Source organism: Manis javanica, chromosome 15 (assembly GCF_040802235.1).
Source record: "Manis javanica isolate MJ-LG chromosome 15, MJ_LKY, whole genome shotgun sequence".
Taxonomy (NCBI): Eukaryota; Metazoa; Chordata; class Mammalia; order Pholidota; family Manidae; genus Manis; species Manis javanica.
Genome location: NC_133170.1, coordinates 4322511 through 4345983, shown reverse-complemented (window position 1 = coordinate 4345983; position 23473 = coordinate 4322511). Strand labels below are relative to the sequence as shown.

The following is a 23473-nucleotide window of genomic DNA, read 5'->3' as shown; positions in this document are numbered from 1 at the left end:
CCTGCTGCGTGCCAGGCTTAGTGCCAGTACCTTTTACACAAATATCCTCATGCTGGGGTTGAGAGTTGGCTTTTACCTTCTCATCTGTGTACTGAGGAGGCCGAAGCTCCGTGAGGTTATGTAACTTCCGCGAATTCATGCAGCAAGAAGCCAAGATAAGAATTCAATCTAAGTGAGAATTGAATGTAGAGCTAGTCAACTTTAAAGCCTATAGTCTGTCTTCTAGATGGCATGCTACTCTAACATGTACATAAAAGAGGTTTAAGTATTCAATCTTAGTTATTCAAAGAGTGAAATAAAGCAAAATGACAGGGCCATGAACAGCAATTTTTCAAGTAGAGGTTTGGAAGAATAATCTTAGAGCATGGAATTCCACAGACTCAGATACTCCCACCTAGAAAATGTGGGCCCAGGGCAAGGGTCTCCGTTTGGAAGATCTGCTCATTACTCTCGTGTGACCCAAAGGTGGGCTGGGCCCCTCAGCTGGGGCCTGCAGTTCATCCCCCTTCAGCCCCCAGCCTCGTCACCCTGTTCATGGGGCAGATACCCTGCTGATGAAGGGTTTCTGCTTGGACAGCTCCCTGTTGACTGTGCCCGGGACTCCAGCCTGCCCCCTCCCTCGCAGGCCGGCCCAGCGGGCAGCCAGCCCAGTGCAACGCTGTTCAAATTCCAGATCCTTCATTTTAAGTATTTGACTTCCTGGTTTGGATCAAAACCTGTCTCAGTTTCAATATGCAGCTGAGTCTTCCTGCTTCATGCCAAGCCGCTTCTGATCCCTGTTGATCTGCTGTATCAATGTGCGGTGACAGAAATATGGAGAAAGGTCGTGACAGCAAAGCCAGAGCCCCGTCCTTTGCGTTCTGCCCGCACATCCCCAGGCGGCTTGACACATTGCAGACATTTTGCCTCTCAGTGTCCTGGACCTTCTCTTTATCATTACTGTGTTTATTATCGTCAGAGCACTTCAGTCATGCCAGCACCCGGCTCTGTCTCACATTTGAAGTGGCAGTAACTGTCCCCACTGTTCGCACCATACCTTTTTCTTCCCCAAAGCAATTATGTTTGAGAAGAAAATCATTTCCTCTCTCGTTGATTTCACATTTATCTCCTTGTCTTTTCCCTTTAATGGATCTTTCTGTTACGTTATAACTTTTAACTTGGAAACATCTGGACAGATAAAAGACCTTGCATTTGTCAAACCTTTGGGTATTTTTATGTGAACCCTTCCTGCAGAGCATTCACCCCGTGTGTGAATGTGAGTGGGGGGCTCATTACTGTTGTCTCAGGGAAGACGGTGATGGTCGCAAAGCTTTCTGTGGCACGAGCTGTGCACCTGCCTTGCGTTCAGACCTTTGTGTGGGTTGATTATCTCACTTAATCCTTGTGACCCTCTGACATATCCTACTGTTATTCCTAATGTAGAGCCAAGTAAGCTAAAGCTTAGGGACCACCATCAATATCTAGAGGGTCACACAAGACGCAAACCTGAGCCACCTAAGAGCAGAGCCCTGGCCAGGTACCAACCACAAATGCAAAGATAGAAATAATTCAGTTATTAGCAAAGACCACAGCACAGTGTCTGTCTATATTTTAAAAGGTAAATATGGGATGGATAATTTCAATTTTAAATAACTTGGAGAGCTTCAACTCTAACTCAGTCCAAGGGATATATTTATTTATATCCTGTTGGGGGTGACAGTTCATTCTGGGTCCTGTGACTGAGTCAGATGGATGCTGACTTATGGCTTCGACTCTGCGAACATCCATAGAAATACAACCATCTTTGGGGAAATAAAAATGTTAGTTTCTGGGTATATACCATCATCTGATAGAGACTGTGAAACACAGTCTACTCACACTTCTCTAAAAGTAAAAAAGAAAGAAAAAACACATGTTTTTGTGCACTGTGACATATAATAAGGCCTAATTCACAAATGTCTCATATTTTTAATCTATGGATATTTTCTTTATTATTGAATTTGTTAAAAAGCTGGCTTATCTAAAGATTATTTCTAAAAATAGTTTTAGATGATTCATATTTTCTGAGTTATTTTTATATTGTAATTATTATGATAATTCTCCACGGGGAAATTATCCTTAATTTTTAGTTCATTTATTCATACATTTGGCAATAATTTATTGAACGTTTGTCAGATACCAAACTGGTACCACTACTTAGTAGCTGTGTGGTATTCCTCAAGGTTCACTCTCTGGGACTCGGTTTTCCTTTCTATAAATTGTGATAAGAAAAGTCCTGCCCACCTTGTAGGGTTGTTTAAGGGGAAAGGAAATAATGCATATAAATATCTTGGCTTGGTGTGTTGCAGTTGCTCTGGGATGAATTTGGAGAATGTGCACAGTAAATGTTTTTAACCTTCCAGATGTACACATTCTGCAAGGAAAGTATATCTATAAACAAATAATCATAAAGCATGGTGTCAGTTTCAATTAGAGATCTAGCTCCTGGTGCAGTGGTGGCAGAGGAGCATGTGGTTAGCTGAGCTGTAAGTCATCAGGACTTCTTTCATAGATTCTGGAATCACATCTTAAAGGATAAGCTGGGGGTTTGAGGATAATAAAAAATAAAAACGGGAGCAGACATTCCAGGCAAAAGGTACTGAGATGTAAAATGATTTGTCGTACTCAGATTACTGCAAAATACTCGGTACGATCTAAGTGCCAGATGGAGAGTGCAGGGTTATTTAGTTAGGTGTTTTCAGTTCTGGCTGTGTGTTAGTTAACATGTAGAACTTAGAAAAAAAACGTGTCCACTGGGCTTGTATCCTTTACAAATTCTGTCTTGGTAGGTGGGGAGCACGGGCCGACAACTCGGCCATATGTCAGGAGCTCCACAAGGGTTTCCCAGTACTTGGGCCTCAGGACCCCAGTCCCAGGGATTCTGATTTAGCTAGTCGGGGGTGGAGCCCAAACACTGACATTTTTTAAATGGGTTACAGGTGATTCCATGTGCATCCTGGTCTAGAATGAGCTTCAAGAACATTCTCAGGGTTTTAAGCATCATGAATGATTCTGATACACAGCTCAACGTTACGCTTTTCCAGCTCATGAAGAGCTTCTGAAGTCATGCCAAACAGTTTAATCTCTAAATTATGGAACATCACTGAAAAATAGTCTTGTTAGCAAAAGTTTTCCATCTCTGCATCATATAGATAGTGCCGTTGCCTCTATAAATCAGTTATATGATGGACAGATCAAATTTTGGTGCTGTCTCACAGTGGGGGAAGTATTATTTATAGAACAACTTTGAACAAGATGATTAGCATTTACCTTAAATTTTAAGAGCATAAACCAGTGATAAGAACAATCAGTTCTGAGAGGGAGTGAATATGAATGGAGTTTAGGCTTATATTCAAACTCTAAAAAGTGATGTCAATTACTTTAAATTACTCTTTTACTCTTTTTCAGTGGTACTTCTAGTAGGCAACACAGTAGATTCTGGAGAAACAGAGACAGGCATGAGTTAGTGAACTGTCAGCTGTCTGGAATCTATTAAGTATGGGCTGCAAAGTCAGATTGTCTAGGTTTGAACCCTTGCTTGACCACTTACCAGCTGAGGCTGGAGAAATGCCCTCACTTCTTTCCTTGGTTAAACAATATTTTTCAAGTATTTATTTATTTGCTTATTTTTTATTTGAGGCCAAGCAACCTTTTATATGTAGGGCATATAGTTTTCCTGTTCATGTGCTGTAAATTTTTGTGTTTTTACTCATCTATCTACTTTTCTGATTCATTTGTAAGGCTGATTCTAGTTAATGTTGACCCTTTGCCTTTCATATACTGCAAATGTTTTCCAAGTTCGAGCTTGTCTTTGAACCACATTTATAGCGTTTTGCTGTTGCAGTTTGAATCGTTTAGGTAAACGAATTTTCTCTTCTTTTACTTTTTGGAATCCAATTTTCCTGATATTTAGTCAGTGATATGAAGGGCAGGGATGTAGGAGTACTCTGCCCTAGCGCAGGCAGTTGCTCGTTATTTTTTAAATTTTCTAAACACAATAAATCTCTCCCAGCACTTAGCCTCTCAGCACCTAGCACCCCACCTTTGGTACAGAGAGTGATTCACAAGCCTCTTGCATCCCAATACCATCAACTTAGTTATGAACATTCCCCTAACACTTTCATAGCTTTATACATCACATTCAAACTTTCGGTTCATTGGAAGTATGTTAGTTGTAAGGAGCAATGCAACCACTCCTGTCTTTCTTTAACAAACAGCTTACCCTCTTATCATCTGTTAAAAACCTGTCTTGTCCCCTGTGCTTTGAATGCCTCCTTGATCAGCTCTTTCCTGAACGTTTGGATCTGAGTTCTCCATTCAGCTTCAGTGTTGTGTCGTTCTGTTTGGGTAACAGTATAGAATATTTTAATTATGTCATTTTATAGGACAATCTGTAGTGTTGCTTATTCAGCATTTTTGAAATTCATTTTCAAGTGGATATTATATCTTTTTCAGAGAAACAGATCATACTATTTTATACATTTTTTTTGTATTTAAAAGCATGGATGGTAAATAATATGTCTCATGTTACTGTCCATGCTTTTACTCGATTAAATATCATTTTATTGCTCCTTAGGACAACAAATTTGATCCAGGCCAGTCATCTGATGGATTGCGGTCATATCATCATTCAGTGTTTTTCGTATTTGAGGGAGATTTTTCCTAAAGGCATCTTTTTAGCTCTAGAGATAAGTTTAGGAGAAGTTGTTAATGCAATCAAGAAATTAGAAAATCATTAGAAATTCATTGGATGAATGTCAAAAAGCATTTAGAAGTGTAATATATTATAATTGAGATACCTCTTGAATATGTAAATAAGGATTATGTTTTCCTGATGAGGACCATGTATGCAAAGATATTTATTTTCAAAGGGAGATAATAAAAAAGCTAAAACCATTTCCATACTGAAGTAAACATTCCTTTCCATAACCTCACAGTTATCTTTCTTAGTTCCCTGACTCATTGTGGGGAAAAAATTCTAACCTGTGCAGCTCTAAGATCTGTGAAGTGATGCCTAGAGGGATAAAAACCATTGTAAAAGATGTGCACTGGGTGAGGACTCAGACTAAGTGACCCCTCAGGTCTCTTGCTGCTTCAAAATTCTGCAATTCCAAATCCTAATGTTTCTTATGCTAAATGAACCAAGGAAAAATGATAATACTGAATATTTTCATAGTCTTTGAATAGTACCTTGATATAATAGGTACCTAATAAATGTGTTGAATGAGTAATAAATAATTGGATAAGATTTAAATTAGCCTCCAAAATCTCATACATTTTAGGATGTTTAGCATAAATATTGTTGGTGAACTAGCTTATATGTGACCAGCTTATTCTTTTTAAGTAGTCTTGCATTTACTATTCATTTTATGTGTGCCCTTAGAAAAACATAACATTTTTGAAAAGATTGTTATTTGTAAAATGGGAAGTCCTCATCTGCCTGCCACAGGTGGTTCTTGTGCATAGCAAATGAAATATTCTATAAGGTGCACATTCCGAAGGTGTCTGTAAAACGCTGTATTGATTTGAATTAGGAGCTATTGTGATATGTGTACCTTATATAACAGGTATAATTTATTAGGGATCTAGTTTAGAACTATCATAATTACACAATTCTTTAGCTTAGGGTGAGAGAATGGTACGGTGCTGTAGGAAAATGTCCTTGGCTAAGAAAATGCATAAGTTGTACCTGCAACTTCATATGTCAAATATATCTGTCACACAAACAGAGATACAAATGTGGGGAAAATGGTGACTTTGTGTGTGTGTGTGTAGAAAGAGAGCATGAACAAATGTGGCAAAATGTTCACTGTTGGATGTTAAGGATTAGTTAGCTGTCACTCTCAAACTGGCTGTCTGCTTTTGGACCCTCTGCCGCCATCCCACCTGGTGCAGGCCTGCTGAGTTGCATCTTGCTGGTAAACTCTCTGTCAAATAGAATTCTTTCCAAATTCATTCATTTACTCCTTAAGGGCTATGAAGTCATACTTTGTTATATATCTGGGCTGTATATTTAAGCTGTATTTACAATCATATGCTCCTTAAAGAAAATTTGAAATTATTAAAAAGTAAGGAAAAGCTACCCCTCATTTCTGCATGGGGAAATAACCATCACATTTGGATGTATTTCTTTGCGTTCTTTAATTACTCATGTTTCCATCACCTTTTTTTGAAAATGTTTAAGCTTACAGGAAAGTTGAAAGAATAATACAATATACACCCATATACCCTTCACATAGATTCATTATTAATTTGCCACGCTGTTCTCTCTTGCATTCTTTATGTCTGAAAATGTCTTTGAAATTAAGTTGCAGACATTTTACCATGTCATCCCTAAACATACTGGCATGTTTAGAAGAAGGATATGTGTTGACATATTCACAGTACTACTATCAGAGTTAAAAAATTAATTCAGTTGATTGTTCTCACATATATGGTAACTTCTCGTCTATTCAGAATTACATCCTACATTTTGTTTGCATTTACATTACAGCAGGTCATACTTGTTTTTGTTGTATTTTATTTTTTATTTAGTTGATTAATTTTTTCTTGAAGAATAGTGACATACAGTATTATATTAGTTTCAGGTATACAACAGTGACTCAACAATTACATACATTACAAAATTCCTACCATAGTTTGTTTTTATTTTTCCATTGTGTAGTAGGAGTAGAAATAATGAGGGCATTGGAATTTTAGTTAGGTTAAAGTGACTTGGGGTGAAGTATAGAAATGTCCTCTCTCCTGACCCCAGCTCTGTTTGAAACACTGCTCTGGAAATAGTTATTATATAGCTTTTCTTTTTTCTTTTTTTTTTTTTTTTTTGCCTAGTAGGCTTCATTTCTTTAATTAGGAAACATTACTTAATAATTTATTACTAAATATTAGCCTTATTATTTATCAAGATTGATCTTGGGGTGACATATTGGGACAGGTCTGTTAATTGACTAGGTCAAGGGGGTGACATAGCATGTGTAGTACTTACCTCTCTCTGTCAGTTTATATGCCTTGGATGTATAAGCCCTGCTGTTGGGTATGTTTATTAATACATTTGCTTACTTTAAGGGTTTCGTGCACCTGAAGTTGCCAGAGGAAATGTTATTTATAACCAACAGGCTGATGTTTATTCATTCGGTTTACTACTGTATGACATTTTGACAACTGGAAGTAGAATAGCAGAGGGTTTGAAATTTCCAAATGAGTTTGATGAATTGGCAATACAAGGAAAATTGCCTGGTAAGTTTTACCTTATCTACAATAAAGATTATTATTTTTTGGTATCAGTAGCTTCTTTTCCAAGTTATTTAATTATAGTTTTGTATACTTAATTCATTTCACAACCAGTAGTTTTTTGTTGAGTGCATGAATATTCTTAAAGCCTATGGCACATTAATAAAAATCACATGAGAAAGGTAGCAGCGTTAGGTTTTTCTTAATATCACAAATTAATATTGGTGTATCTGGTATTATATTTAAAAGAATACTCAGAAAAGAGACTTGCTATTAGAACTGCAGGCTTAGCTGGCTCCTGGCCTCATAATACTATGTGCCCATGCGCCTACAGTGATTCCATTTTCTTGGAGTGAAATAATTTCTATGCAGGAATGGAAGCTTGAATTATGTATAATAATAATTTTTAGTAATGAATATTAATAAGAATTGGTAAATTAGTATTTTAATGAGGTCAGTCTGATTTCAAATGGCTCTCATGCTTTTAAGAAATCCTGAGACTTTGTCATTCAATCCTTGACTATTCTGTTTCCACTACAAAGTACTATAAAATACAGCTGACTTCTTAAACAAAATATGGGTTTGAACTTTGCACATACACTTATATGCATATTTTTATCTATAAATATATTGGAAAAATTTTTGGAGATTTGGAAAACATTTTTTTCCTCTGGCTTTTTTGTTGTAAGGATACAGTGTATACTACATATACAAAATATGTGTCAATCAACTGTTTACGTTATCAGTAAGGCTTCCAGTCAATAGTAGTGGTTAGGTTTGGGGGGAGTTAAAGGTTATATGTCAATTTCAGGCCCCCTAAACCCTCTGTTGCTTAAGGGCCAGCTGTATTTTTATTAGCTGTTTCTTGTATTTTCTGCTTTCCTTCTCATGTAAAAATATTTTTGAGTATATACTATGTTTCAGGTACAGGGAACATAGTTTATCTCCTTTGGGGGATCTTTAAAGATTCCCAGCAAAGGAAATTTATTATTATGTGCGTAAACGTGGCCACAGTCTGGATCATCTCCATTATTTTACCAGTTGGCTTTGCAGTGAAAGTGTCCTGATCTCCCTTCTCTACACCAACCAGACGGCACACCTCTTAGGAAAACCCATGTGCCCAGACTTACTGCGGGGCTGTGAGAATTCAGTGCTTGCCTACTTTGAATATTCAAATAAAAAGTACTTCCACAGAAGTCTAATTATTAAGTGAACAAACATGTTTTCAAAGTCTGTTTGAAATGCAAGTATGGAATGAAAATCTACTCTTTTACCCAACTGGTATTTGTGTCTCTTTTTTTTTTTTGTACCGTTAAAAAGAAAATCAAGAAATCTTGATTGATGTCTCTAGTAGAAATAAGGCTAACAAGATTAGCTTTAAGTTTGTGATAAGTAGATTGACAATAAATATAGGATTATGGAGATCAACATTTTCCTTTGCAATAGCTGGATCTCTCATAACCATCAAAAGGAAATAAAATAATGGTTTTGATTTGTCTGTTGTTCTAGCATGATATGTTTTTTAATGTTTCAGATCCAGTTAAAGAATATGGTTGTGCCCCATGGCCTACGGTTGAGAAGTTAATTAAAAAGTGTCTGAAAGAGAATCCTCAAGAAAGGCCTACTTCTGCCCAGGTATTCTTATAGTGAGAATTTATCAATATGTTGTGCAGAATGTCAAACACATACATGCATTTATATATATGTGTGTGTGTGTGTGTGTGTATATATATAATGCATATATATATATATACATACACACACAACATTCACGTATAAATACAAACAGTTTAAAACTGTTAGGTAACAAAACCCCTCTATCCCCCGCCTCCCATGGCACAAAATAAAGTGCATTGCCAACAGCCCAGGACCCTCCATTTATTTGCCTCTTCCAGTTGCATCACTGTCCCTCCCCTGTAGACGTAACCACTTTCCTGACTTTTGACAAAATCCTTGCTTTACTTGTCTTTATGATTCTGCTACCCTGTTTTGTTTCCCTGTATTCATGTGATTTAAAATGGACTCGTCATCCCATAGCATCCTGAGCATTTGCAGGTGCTCTCCCGTTATTTCGTCAGCTTCATAGAGGTTGTTGAGCATAGCTGTTGATTTTTTTCTGCTGCTACTCCATTCCGTAGTTTGAATGCACAGCCACACGTTTACCTGTGATCACGTCCATGTTACTGGTGTTGTCTCCAGTGTTTTGCTGTTACCCTGGACCTCCGTAAGCGTGGCTGTACACGCCTCCTGGCACAGATTATATGAGAAGTGCTTGTGGCATAGACCTGCGGTTGAATTGCAGGATCATAGGATATGTGGATTCTCAAATTGTTTTCTGAAGAAGTTGTACCAGCTTAACACTTCCATCACCTCTAGTTTTTTCTCCATGTATTCTCCCTAAATTTTGGTACTATGTGACTCCTTAATTTTTTTCCCAAAAATTTCAATATCATGTATTGACTTACATTTTTCCTATTTACTAATAAGAATGAGCATCTTTTTATATGTTCATTTGTCATACATATGTTTCCTCTTCTGGGTAAAGTCTGTTCATTATTTTGCCCATTTTTCTGTTGGTTTGTTCACATACAAATTTTGACCTGGTTACTTCTTATGGTATTGTTGGATCTTTAAAGTTTTTCAGAGATTAAAAAAATAATTTCTTCATCATTTTAAGTTATTTTTAGATGGAAGGTTTGTCCAAAAACCTCGTCCACCATATTACCTGAAATAGACCTCTTACTATGTTTTCAAACATCAAACAGATTTTAATGGATCAAAATGAGAGCTCTCCTTAATGTTGTGGAGTCTTTTTCTTATTGAAGTATAGTTGGTATCCAATATTAGTTTCAAGTTTACAATATAATGATATGCTGTATACTCTTGATTTTGTATCAAAATTCATTAAAAACTTCTGTTCAACTTGGAATTTCCTACTCAAAAATAGCTGAGTACATATACAATGACTTTATGAAACATTATATAATTGTCTTGATTATTTGCCCTACCTTTCTCCCCCCAGCTTTAATGAGACATAATTGACATCCAATATTGTATTGAGTGTTAGTTCCGGGTGTGCAGAGGACTGAACTGATAGACGTATTCACTGTGAAATGATCACTATTTAGTTGCTATCTATCACCTCCCCAAGTTAATAAAGTTTTTTTCTTGTGATGAACACTTTCCATCTTAACTCTTTTAGCAACTTTCAAATGTACAATATAGTATTGTTACCTTTAGTCACCATACTGTGCGTTGCATTCCCAGAGTGTGTTTGTCTGATAAGTGGAAGTTTGTGCCTTTTGGCCACCTGCACACATTTCGCCCCCTCCTCTGGCACCAGTCTGTTCTTTGTATCTTTGAGCTCAGTTTTTTGGGTTTTTTTTTAGATTTCACATAAAGATCACACAGTATTTGTCTTTCTCTGTCTGGCTCATTTCACTTAGCATAATGCCGTCAAGATCCATCCCTGTTGTCGCAAACAGGATTTCCTTCTTTCTTATGGATGAATAATATTCCATGATATATATTGATGTTTATATAGATAAATACCTATATATAGACATATAAATAAATATTAGAAAATGTGGTATGTTTACCATGCATCATAGATGGACACTTAGGTTGTTTCTGTATCTTGGCTGTTGTGAATAATGCTGCAGTGAACATGGGGTGCATATCTTTTTGAGGTAGTGTTTACATTTTCTTTGGATAAATACCCCAAAGGTGGAATTGCTGGATCATATGGTATTTCTATTTTTAATTTTTTGAGGATCCTCCACACTGTTTTCCATAGTGGCTGTATCAGTTTACAGTCCTGCCAGCAGTGCACAGGGTTCTCTTATCTTCACCTCCTCACCAACATTTTTTATTTCTTGTCTTTTTGATAACAGCCATTTTAACAGGTGTTAGGTGGCGTCTTAATAGATTTTGCTTTGCATTGCCTTGATGATCAGTGATCTTGAGCCCCTTTTCCTGTACCTATTGGCCATTTTTGGTTACCACCAGTATTAATTATGCGGACTTTTTGTATTTTTAAAAAGTTTAGCCCAGTGAAATTGTGCATAGCTGAATTATTTTACTTTTCTCTTCTTTCATTTTCAATCATACTGCACCTGGATTTTATAGGCTGCATAACAACCTTGTTTCTTTCCTTTAGAGTTTGACAGTATTCAAATACGTCTTTGACTTTGACATACCTATTTAATATTTAAAATACAGTATACACGGAGCAAGGCAGGGGAACTCCTGCCCTCTGCCAGATGAAGCGCGGCAAGGATGGGAGCTTTCTCAGGGTCCTGTGAGTGGCAGGCACGTGGCTGCGGCATGGCTGCATCATGGCTGTGACCCCAGTTTCCTCGCTTCCGTTTCTGCTGCCCTCCGGTGCTCCACACTTTCCTCTTCTCCCTTTAGTGCTTGAAGGAAAAACATAAAAACAGAATGTAGAGGCGATTTACAAATTTTGTTACTGAAGATCAACATTTCTTTTCCTTTCAACTGGTAGAAGATCAATCCTACTTTTGGCTCAAGTGTGTATCTTGAACGTGTCTGGCTCTGCAGCATCAAACTGAGTCGACACTAGCTCTGACCTCTGCTACCTGTCTGTGCGGTTGGCATTTTTGGGATTTTTTTCTTTTAAGTTACAAAACAAACCATACCTACAGAAAAGCAGGTATCATGCACTTGAAAAATAGGTATTATTTTCATGTAATCTTATCTATGGTTTGGATTATTAATCTTGTTACTCCAGGTGGGTCACAGGTCCTCTAACAGATTCAGTTTTTTCTTGATGGAGCTCTAGCAGATACTTAGTTTTACATCATGCACAATAATAAGATCTTTCAGGAGGACACGTGTTAACCTGATGTGTGTTGTTTTCTTATTTTTACACATTCTCAGGTCTTTGACATTTTGAATTCTGCTGAGTTAATCTGTCTGATGAGACATATATCAATACCCAAAAACAATATTGTTGAATGCATGGTCGCTACAAACCATAGCAGCAAGAATGCGCGCATCTGGCTGGGCTGCGGGTTCCCTGACAAAGGACAGCTCTCGTTTCTTGACTTAAATACTGAAAAATACACTTCCGAGGTATGTCTAAATGCCCTTTAAATTGCAGATACTGTAGAAAACTTACTTTGTGAATTATTTTAAAGCATGTACCAGTTAAAAAGTTACTTAGGAAGAAATTAAAGCAGTGCTCGTACTGGAGTAGTCCTAAGTAAGCTTTCTGTTAGAACAAGAGTATTCACATGAAATTAGTCTGTGTTTTGTTTTAAGATCATGGTATATGTGTGTCTTAGGTTAGGGTCCCTAGAAACAGAGCCTGTTTCAAGACAGAGAATCTTGCGTGAATGATTTAAGGATCGAGAAACTTCTAAGGAACTAAAGGAAGCAAAACAGAGCAGGGGAAGACGCTCAGCAAAAATGTGGTTTTGGAGGAATTCTAGCCTCTGTCTTTGCCAGTAAGAAACTCTGGAGTGTGAGTAGTGCACAGATGTATCCCTCCAGTAAGTGAGGGGGCGTCTGGTCTCCACAGAGCAGGCAGTTCCTGGCTGCAGCCCGCCCGAAGGCCCGGGCGGCGTGACCAGCCCCCTCTGGGCAAGCCAGCTCCCCTCGGCCGAGGGCAGCTCTGTGATGAAAGGTCCAATTCCGAGCTGTTCGTAGCCAACAGGCAGAGGGGCTGGGGGTGGGTGCACCTCACTGATAGGGGAGATGTGGACACAGCTCCTATAAAATAGATCAATAAATAGAATTCATAAGACACATTTTTAGACTTAAGAAGTAACCTAATATTAGGATGGCCACCATAGAAAAGACTAGGAACAACAAATGCTGGCAAGGATGCAGAGAAAGGGGTCCCTCCTACACTGCTGGTGGGAATGTAAACTAGTTCAACCATTGTAGAAAACAGTATGGAGGTTCCTCAAAAAACTCAAAATAGAAATACCTTTTGACCCAGGAATTCCACTCCTAGGAATTTACCTTAAGAATGCAGGATCCCAGTTTGAAAAAGAAAGATGCACCCCTATGTTGATGGCAGCACTATTTACAATAGCCAAGAAATGGAAGCAACCTAAGTGTCCATCAGTAGATGAATGGATAAAGATGTGGTACATATACACAATGGAGTATTAATCAGCTATAAGAAGAAAACAAATCCTACCATTTGCAACAACATGGATGGAGCTGGAGGGTATTATGCTCAGTGAAATAAGCCAGGCAGAGAAAGACAGGTATCAAATTATTTCACTCATATGTGGAGCATAAGAACAAAGCAACAACTGAAGGAACAAAATGGTAGCAGACTCACAGAACCCAAGAAAGGACTAACAGTTACCAAAGGGAAAGGGACTGGGGAGAGAAAAGGGGAATAGGGACATTACGATTAGTACACATAACATAGGGGAGGGGCACGGGGAAGCCGTATAGCACAGAGGAGACAAGGACAGTGACTATAATGGAGTATGTGGTGGGGACTTGGTAATGGGGGGAATCTAGTAATCACAATGTTGCCCTTGTGATTTTATATTAATACCAAAATAGAAAATAAAAATTAATAAAAATGAGAAGCAACCTAATATTTTGACTGTTGCCTTGAAATAAATGTTGTGCCTAAGCATTATTTTTAAGATAGACCGATCTGCTATTATTTTGATGGCATGAGACATGATAGTGAGAAATAGTTTTCAATTTTTAATTTTAGTTTCAAATGCATTCTAGCTAGGCAAATGCTCCCTGCCAGTTGACTCATTTATTGTCGAAAAGTACATAAAGTCTGCATTGGCTTTAAAATTAAGAGCAACAAAGTAAAAAGGGTTAAGTATGGATAAAAATACTTTCATTCTATTCGAGTTCTGGTCCCTTAAGCTAGAATCACGTCTTAAGCATGTTTTCTTTTTGCGACAGGAAGTTGCTGATAGTAGAATACTGTGCCTAGCTTTGGTGCACCTTCCTGCTGAGACGGAGAGCTGGATCGTGTCTGGGACACAGTCTGGCACCCTCCTGGTCATCAGTACTGAAGATGGGAAGAGGAGACACACCCTTGAGAAGATGAGTGACTCCATCACCTGCTTGTATTACAGTTCCTTTTCCAAGCAAAGGTACAATCATGAATTTAACTCTCGGGGGGGATAGTGAATTTAACAACTGGGGGACATTTCATACCTTTTAGATGACTTAATTGTGTGCAAAGCTATAAATGCATCAGCAAAGATGGCTTATTTTGAACATATTTCTGTTAATTTGCATATGTTAAAAGGAATTATGGGAGGATACAAAGATGCTTGTGCTTTTCCATATAGAGATAAAGCTGTGAGGCAGTTAGGAAACAGGTCAGGCACTTCTGGGGGCCACCAGTGCTGCTTCCTGGCATCACCTCAGCTGTGGCTCTATTGTGTCCCACTCCTCACATCACCTCACCTTTGTAGGGTCTCTTCTCATTCATTCTTTCTTTGAATACATGTGTGTCAACAGCCTGTTATGTGCCAGTCTACAGTGTATCAGCTCACTAACTACCTAATTGGGGGGAAAAAACCCGTAAGGGAATTCATAAGTTGTTAATGGGTAAACATGACTTACCCCTTCTCATGAGCAGGGATCTTATCCTAGAGGAGTTTATTTAAAGGGAGGAATTTCAGGCGTGAGTAGCAGGCTGGTTGCTCTAACCAGGGGCAGGATGATTCTCAGGATCCATGAAGATTATCCCTCATATCCGTTTCTGGCTTCAAACAGTAAATAAGTATCGTAAAAATGTGAAGCTCAGCTTTTTGGCAGCTGAAATATAAACTCCATTGGCAGTTTTGGAGATGGAATTATTTTGGTATTGTCAGAAAATTCCAATTGATGGAGTTAAATAGGCAAAGAAGGCTATTTTCGGTTATTGCAATAGGTAAAAGAGATGGAACTCAACTCTGCTAAAATGAAAAGCGTGAGCATCTTCACACAGCGGGGGCAAGCTGGTGGAGAAGTACTGGAGGACCCGCAGGCGAGGAGGCTGTCTGGGGCTCAGCCCTCTGTGCTTGCTTGCTGTCCCCCATTGAAGCCAGACTCCCACCCCCCCACAGACACTGGGAGACGGCGCCCTATCATTCTTTATGGGTCGACTCCTAATGCCTTGAGAAAGATATACCTGGGTTGTAAAACTGGCAAGAGGGTGGAAAAAGATTTAACATCTCAAACAGTCAGAGAAAAAATCTACAGTTGTGTTTTCCAAAATAAATGCTGTAACAAAAGGGTGTTCTGGTCAGGGAGAAACAAGTCTAAAGTTCAATGAAGCTGGGGGAAACATTAAAGACATCTTGGTCAATGTAATGACTCTTTTGTAACTATTTTTGTCATTTTTCCTTTTAGCAAGCAAAGGCATTTTCTTTTGGTGGGCACTGCTGATGGTAACTTAGCAATTTTTCAAGATAAAGCTGTTAAGGTAAATGTTGAATACAGTCTACATTAAAACTTGAAGATCTTTGTTTTATGTGTGTTCATCCTGACCTCCCACTATCCCCCCACCAAGTGGTATAAACTCCCTGAGAGCAAGGATCATAAATTCTGCTTTTCATCTTTTTGCTGCTTTCATGAGGTTTTGCACACAGTCAATCCTCTATAAATACTTCATAGATAGTCTATTTTATATGAATGAACTAAGGATAAAATGAAAAATCTGATTTATAACATTAGGAATGGAGATAATTCTGTTTTTATGCAAGTGAAGTAGATAATTCCTTATAAATATCTGTGGGAAAAACAAAGGAACCTTATTTTCTTTAACCGGGAAGAAATTATCTAACTTTTCATTCTCTAGACACTCATTTATCTTTAAAGCATTTATTCCTCCCTCCCCCATTCATCTGCTCCATCTGTTCGTCCAACAGTTGTTCATACTCCTTGTCAAAAAGCTGATTATCTACTGAGACAGAAGCACACTGTAAACCCTAGGTTATTTTCCATATAACTTTTGCATAGAAAAGCAAAGAGATTGGTTATAAGGATAGTATTTTGAAGACCGCTTAATTGAATCCTGTTTTTATAAATCTGTTGAGAAAATATATTCTCAATTTTCATTTCAATACCGCTAGTGTTTTGAAAGCACCAATATTGCAGTGTTTCGTCCTGCAGACACTCAATTCACTGAATGTGTTTTCTCTTCCTGGCCAAGTGTAAAGGGGCTGCTCCTCTGAGGATCCTGAATATAGGTGATGTCAGCACTCCACTGATGTGTCTGAGTGAATCCATGCATTCAAACGAAAAAAACATCATGTGGGGAGGATGCGGTACAAAACTTTTCTCATTTACTGATGATTTCACCATTCAGAAACTGATTGAGACCAGGACAAACCAGTTGTAAGTCCTTTGTCTATACTATTAATTTACTAGTTCATTCATGTTTATTCTCTATAATTATGTCAATAATGCTATTGATAATCCCAAAGGAAAATCTTTTAAAATGCTTCATTTATTTTTCTATTACAAAATTTATTTATTATGGAAGATGTAGAAAAATCCCAGAAGGCAGAGGAACATTAAAAAAATCATCCACCTGTCACATTTGGGATAAAATATGGAAACCCCTGGTAACCTAATCATAGTTATCAATCTCAGTTTTCAGCAATGTCATGATCTCTGTTTCCAAATTAAACATAATGGAATATGAAAGACAGTAAACTCAGTGTTTTACTTCATTTGTGGATTTTACATATGTGTTTTAGATAATTTTCATTGAATTGGTTGTGGAAAGTTTAGGCCTCAGGAATAAAGTCATCTCCAGATTTGATCATTACCCAAATATCCCCTCTACAGCAAAGTTAGTGATACCAATTTCCAGCCAGAATAAAATGAAATATAGACCCAAAATTTGTTGTTTCAGTTTTTAAAAGTGGCACTTTAAGCAGATCGTTGCAGTTGGAATTTATTTATTCCATTCACCAGTGGGAAGCAGTGCATGTAGGGTGGCGGGTTAGAGCATCAGCCATAGTTCGCCTTTTGGCCCTGCCATGTGTTGGTTGGTCAAGAGCTCCTTAAATCTTTAAAAACCTCTCTAACCTGAGGAGTGTAATGTATTCTATCTCAGAGGGATGTTTTGGAAACTGCACAGGAAAATTAATGTAAGGGGCGAACACAGTGCCCACCCTCAGGAGGCTTGTCATAAATGCTAGCGGTCACCACCGCTCGCTGTGAGGCACAGGTCCCCATCTCGAGGAAGAACCTAGTATTTCCTTGAGACCTAGTTAGACTGGAGCTTGGGAGTAATCCTAGACTCCCTCGTCCTTTCCTCCCTTTATCTGCTCAACTCTCCCCTTCACTGATCTCAAATCCTTGCACCTCTCACTGCTCCTGTGGCTGCCCTCCCCCCATCTTTCAGGACCGTATCCCCATCTGGGCCAGGCTGTCACCCACCAGCCGTGGCTGTGTTAACAACAGCCTCTTTCTAACCAGTTGTCAGCCTCCAGCTGTGCTTCCTTGGGTCCATTCTCAGCATCACAGAGCGAGACTCTAAAGTGCAAGTTGATCTGAGGTCAGTCTTCTGCTCAACACCCCTCAGAGGCATCTCACGATCCGAAGGTCGAAGTCCTGAAGGCAGCGTGCTAGGCCCTCACGGACAGTCCTCTCTTGATTCACGTCATGCGGCCTCCTTGCCCCTGAGCTGTAGCCAAACTGAAACTGCCTCAGTTCCCCAACGTGATCTGCCCGCTTTCCTAGCCCCCTCCTCCACCTTCATGTGTGGTTTTCCCTTTGCCAGGGTGGCAGCTGTGCCTCTGCCAGTTCAGGGCAAACATCACTCCCTCCGAGTGGCTGTCTCCGGTCCCACCCATGCGAATGAGGCTCCCTGGAATTGTTCCTCCATTGCATCTATTATGTCCTTCACAACTTTACACATTTTTATATTTTCAAAAGTGCTTTCTTAATAATACTAGACCTACTGGTTCTCCACACCGGCTGTGCATTAGAAACGACTAGGTGGCTGGAAATAATCTAATGCCTGGGAACCACTTCAGACCAATTAAATCAGATGAATGAAGCTTAGAATGGGCCCCGGGATCAGCATTGTTCTTTTATTTTCAAGGTATCAGGTGATCCTTGAGCAATTTGCTTAGCATTTATAAACTTTCTTTCTGTAATTACACTGAGATTTATAATATTTTATAAGATTTTAGCTGAGGATCGCATGAGATAACACACAGAAATATTTGAGATATTTGAAAATGCTCTGCCGTATTTGTACTAGTTTGAACTGTCTTTTGTTAAATGTAACAGACCCTCAGGAAGGAATTACCAAAAACACAGCAGCTCCCATCAATTTGTCATCTCCCTTGCCAGAGTAGAAAAGATGGAGAAAAATAAAAAAACCTTCCTACTCTAGGATATGCTAAAGATTGTTATATCCTGTGGTAGTTTCCTGTTATCTACCTGATTGAATTGTGACTTTAGCCATTTTTACTCTTTCCTTGTTGTTCATCTTTCCTGTTCGTTCCTCCCTCCTCCCTCCATCCTTCTGTCCATCCACTTACCAAACTGCCTGCTTTGTTAACCGGGCATTTTCTAGGTAGATACTTACACATCCATGTACTGTATATGTGTGTCTATTAGATAGGTACATAGGTACTTAGGATGACTCTTCCCTGGATTGTGTGTATACAGAAAAGGCATAGTCCTTGTCCTTAAGGAATTGCATTTACTGTCTAGCATCTGGGACACACTAATCACCAATCTGTTTGCCAAAAATGAATAATGGTGACTGTCTTTTTTTTCCCTCTAGGTTCTCTTATGCAGCTTTCAGTGATTCCAACATCATAGCCGTGGTGGTAGACACAGCTCTCTACGTCGCGAAGAAGAATAGCCCGTTTGTGGAAGTGCGGGATAAGAAAACTGAAAAGCTCTGCGAACTAATAGACTGTGTGCACTTTTTAAAGTAAATTAAGTGGTTCTTTTTTAAAGTTTTATTGAGGAAAGAACACAACATGAGATGTACCCTCTTCACACATTTTTAAGCGTACAACCTGCTGTTGACTGTTGGTACAATATCATGGGGTCTTTATGCGGCTAAGAGGAGGAAGTATGGCTTATTTTCCTTCATTTCTACCTCTAAATAGAAAATTTAGAACAACCAAAACCCGGAAGCAGAACTGTCAGTGGTTTGTGGTACCATCTCTTGGTATCCAGCAAATTTCATTTTGGAGAAATAAAAAAATAGGAGCATGAATATATATGGTTTCTTCAAGGCACTACAAAGAATATCCTCTAATGAAAAAATAGGACATTGAACGTGCCCATACTGGATTCATTGCTGGCTCTGTCTGTAGTAGTGCCACAAAATAGAATTTTACTAGTTATAATTATCCTGTGGGTCCATGGATACTCTGCTGTGAAGATAAAAAGTCACAGAAGAGTATGAAAACATGGGGGGGAAATGTGACCAGGGCCCTAAGGAGGGGGGATCAGGACAGCAGACTAAGAGCCCTTCTCTTAGTTTTTGATAGTGTGTCAGAGGCGAATCTCAGATGTCACATCAAACACATTCTCTGCTGTTGCTGGGAAACAGGGCCACAGCCAACCTTCCTTGCTGGCTACTTTGTAATTTTGTTCTATCTTGTTTTTACTGTATAGGGTTTTTATGCTCTGGAGAACATTTAGGTTATACACTGTATCCATAAAATGAGCCTCTGAGGTTTACTTTCCCAGAATCTTTTAGTTTTTCTGTGGATGTTGAGGAGATTTATGTTCAGAAGTACTGACTGTTCTGCCTGGTAAAGGCTTTCGTACTTACTCAAGTCCTAAAATTATTAGGATTCTTTTATTTCTGGACATCTCATTTTTATGATGAATTATTCACTGGCTCAGGGAAATTCAATGGTTTGTACTGATACCTTTAACATGTAAAAATGACTATAATTTAATTTTCCTTTGTAACTTTTAGATGTCATGGAGAGCTTTTGAAATTAACTTTTTTTTAATTGGTCAAATTTTTTTTAACTCAGTTACATAGGCTTGCTATTTATTAAAAAAATTGTATCCATCTTATTTATTTCATATTTTCTTGAAGTCAAGGGCCTATTGTGTTATTTTTGACAATTTTGGCGTGGGATAGAGAAGATACTTTGACACTGTACCTAGCAAAATTTGTTTTGTACAACTGTAATGATATATAATTACACTATAACATATTCATATGATAAAAGGTTATTTGTAAATTCATTTTGTACAATGTTAATGATATATAAAGTATGCTTCCATGTATTTATTCATAATACATGATAAAGGGTTATATGTAATATATATGTATGTATACATACACATTTTTTTCTCTCTTGAATTGTTGATAAAATTATTAATGGATCCTTTCTTTATGGTTTTAGGGAGGAAAGAGTAAAAGGAAACAAAGAATCAAAACACAAAATGTCTTATTCTGGGAGAGTGAAAACTCTCTGCCTCCAGAAGAACACCGCTCTCTGGATAGGAACTGGAGGAGGCCATATCTTACTGCTGGATCTTTCAACTCGTCGGATTATTCGTATAATTCACAATTTATGCGATTCTGTTAGAGTCATGATGACAGCACAGTTAGGCAAGTTTCTTTCCTTTACATCTTTTTTCTTATTCTCTAAAGACTACAAAACTGCTGTTATTTTTTTATGTTTTCACTTTATAGTGTCATTCGAAAGGTCTCAGAAGCCCACATGAGACATAAGATGGGGATAAATGTTTAATAGGGTCATTAAAGAAATGGAGGGATAGATGCTGTCATTCTTACAAGACAAAAAGATTCCTGCAGCTGAGCACCAAATTTGGGTCCTACTTTCTCTTTTTTCTTTATTCCTATGGGAAAAATGGGAAATAGGTAATGTTGAGTATTTTTAAATTTTTGACCAAAAAAATTGAGGCCAGTGTTTATTTTTATCATTCAAACCCTTGCTAAAGCATCCTATTTGGTTTTTCATTCTATAAACAAATTTATATTCTTTTAACAATATATGCTGAACTTTATGATCTACAAATATTGATAAATCATGTTTTACTCAAGCTTTTATATCTTTTCTTGCTCATACGTATCTATTTAAATATGAAGAAATGATAGCACATGAAATATATTTATAATTAGACATTTGATTGTCTTTTGACTAATTATTTGGTTTAGAGAATAGTATTAACAAAATACAAAGTTGATCACAAAATAACACTATGGGATTAAGTTCTGCAAAATGAGTTTAGGTACCTTTCGCAAATAAGTAATAAAAATTTGACAGGGTGAAGAAAATAGTGAATTAGAAAATAGTGAATTCCTTTTATAGGAATATATCAAGGAGGGACAAGTGTTTCTCTGATCCTCCCCCATTTCCTGTGAATTGATGTCAGAGTGGCAGACAGGGTTAGATGAGATGCTCCTAGCGAGTGGTGACTATCGGGTACACATCCATGCAAGCAGAGTATATGGTCTGTCGTCGGCTGTCACTCTAGTTTTGTTCTACCGAGGTTGTTACATCCTCTACTTTTTTTGTACTTTAAGACCCAAATGTTTGTTCATTGCTCACATTATATGGGATTCAGTGGGTTTACTCGATTTTTAATATAAAGGTAAATTTGATCATGATCTACAAGGTGTGGCTTTGCCCCACCTCTCTAGCCTCCATCACTTACCAGCTCTTCCAGCTCTTCCGGTCCGGAAGACGGTCAGTGATTTTTAAATACCAGGCTTCATTCTGCCTCAATGTTTTTCATGTGCTGTTTCATTCGTTGCTTAGTCAATCTAATTTAATTATATTAGTCTGCCTTCTTGGCCGAGTTACTTTTTTTGAAATAGTAGCTCTTCCGTCAAAACCTCAGAGAAATTGAATACAGATGAGGTCAAAGTTCGCTCTTGGTGATGTCACCACCTCACTCTTGCATAGCACGGATCTTGACCATCATTGTTTCATTAATGTCATCACCTACGAGAACATAAACTCCATGTAGGTTGTATCTACATGGGCTCGCTCGTCCCTTTATTCCCAGAGCCTCTCTTGATGAATATCTATTGAAAAGATTAGTGAATGACTTGAGAATTAAGTATGGTTTTGTGGGAGTATCAGTATATCCATCCATAGGCTTCATATTTGAATAGTGCCTTTCAGTATCCAAAACACTTTTCACCCATTTTCTCATGTAATGTTATAACTTTGGACAGAGGGGTAATGTGCATAGAGTAAACCCACTTTCCAAAAAGTTTAAGCTGTTTTCTCTCTGAGTCACAGAACTTGTAGAAATTAGAGCAGGGAGTAGATCACAAATTTTCTAACTTTAAAAATGTGCTGATCTTGGAGAATTCTTTATTCAACATAACTGAAGCATCACTTAAAAAGTAGAATTATAAATTAAGTTTCAAGGTTTTCATGTCTTCAAATATAGAAACTGTGCTTTTTTTTAGTCCACCTTATTATATTGTTTTTAACAGAAAACTCTTATTTTTTTTTTGTAAAGGTAGCCTTAAAAATGTCATGCTGGTTTTGGGGTATAACCGGAAAAGTACTGAAGGTCCACAACACCAAAAAGGTAAAGTTAAAAGGATACTATATTCTAATCATAGTGCAGTGACATGGATGATCATAGCATGTTACATGTTTTACAGATTTATAATAAATATTACGTGTGCTGTAGTACTTTAATCATTTTTAATTTGTAGCTTCTTTATAGTGCAAAAAATTTAGACACAAATTTTCAAAATTGTTTCAGTGATTTGGCGGGTTAAGTATTTATTTTTCCAAAAGCTGTGGAGGAAAGGAAGCCTTGTGCACTGCTGGTGGGGATGTAAATGGTGCAGCCGCTGTGGGATGGAGTATGGAGGTGCCCCAAAAAATTAAAAATAGAAATTCCACATGACCCAGTAATTCCATTTCTGGGTATTTACCCAAAGAAAACAAAACACTAATTCAAAAGGATATATGCACCCCTATGTTTATTGCAGTATTATTTACAATAGCCAAGATACAGGAGCAGCCTAAGTGCCCATCAGTAGGTGAATGGACAAAGAAGATGTGATTATATAATGTGTATATCACATACATAATGAAATAGTACTCAGCCCTAAGAAAGAATGAAATCATGCCATTCACAACAACATTGATGGATCTAGAAGGCATTATGCTAAGTGCGATAAGTCAGAGAAAGACAATGAATTCACTTACATGTGGAATATAAAAAAATAAAACAAATGAACAAGCACACGGAAAAAGATCCATAAATATGGAGCATAACT

At 37.9% G+C, this 23473-nt stretch overlaps 1 protein-coding gene across 5 annotated transcripts in view; it reads left to right on the top strand.

The window, feature by feature from the left end:
- The window catches only part of LRRK2 (leucine rich repeat kinase 2), a 120037-nt gene that overhangs the window by 94510 nt on the left and 2054 nt on the right, over positions 1-23473 (top strand). For 3 of the 5 annotated variants that reach the window (XM_073223792.1, XM_073223796.1, XM_073223797.1), the window contains 9 exons: positions 7084-7254; positions 8783-8883; positions 12148-12342; positions 14161-14354; positions 15604-15676; positions 16406-16590; positions 19004-19156; positions 20601-20809; positions 22699-22770. In XM_073223792.1, coding sequence (XP_073079893.1) covers positions 7084-7254; positions 8783-8883; positions 12148-12342; positions 14161-14354; positions 15604-15676; positions 16406-16590; positions 19004-19156; positions 20601-20809; positions 22699-22770 — 1353 coding nt within the window. Of the gene's footprint in view, positions 1-7083; positions 7255-8782; positions 8884-12147; positions 12343-14160; positions 14355-15603; positions 15677-16405; positions 16591-19003; positions 19157-20600; positions 20814-22698; positions 22771-23473 lie in introns of all 5 variants that reach the window. The other 2 variants (XM_073223795.1, XM_073223793.1) reach the window with 2 other exon arrangements.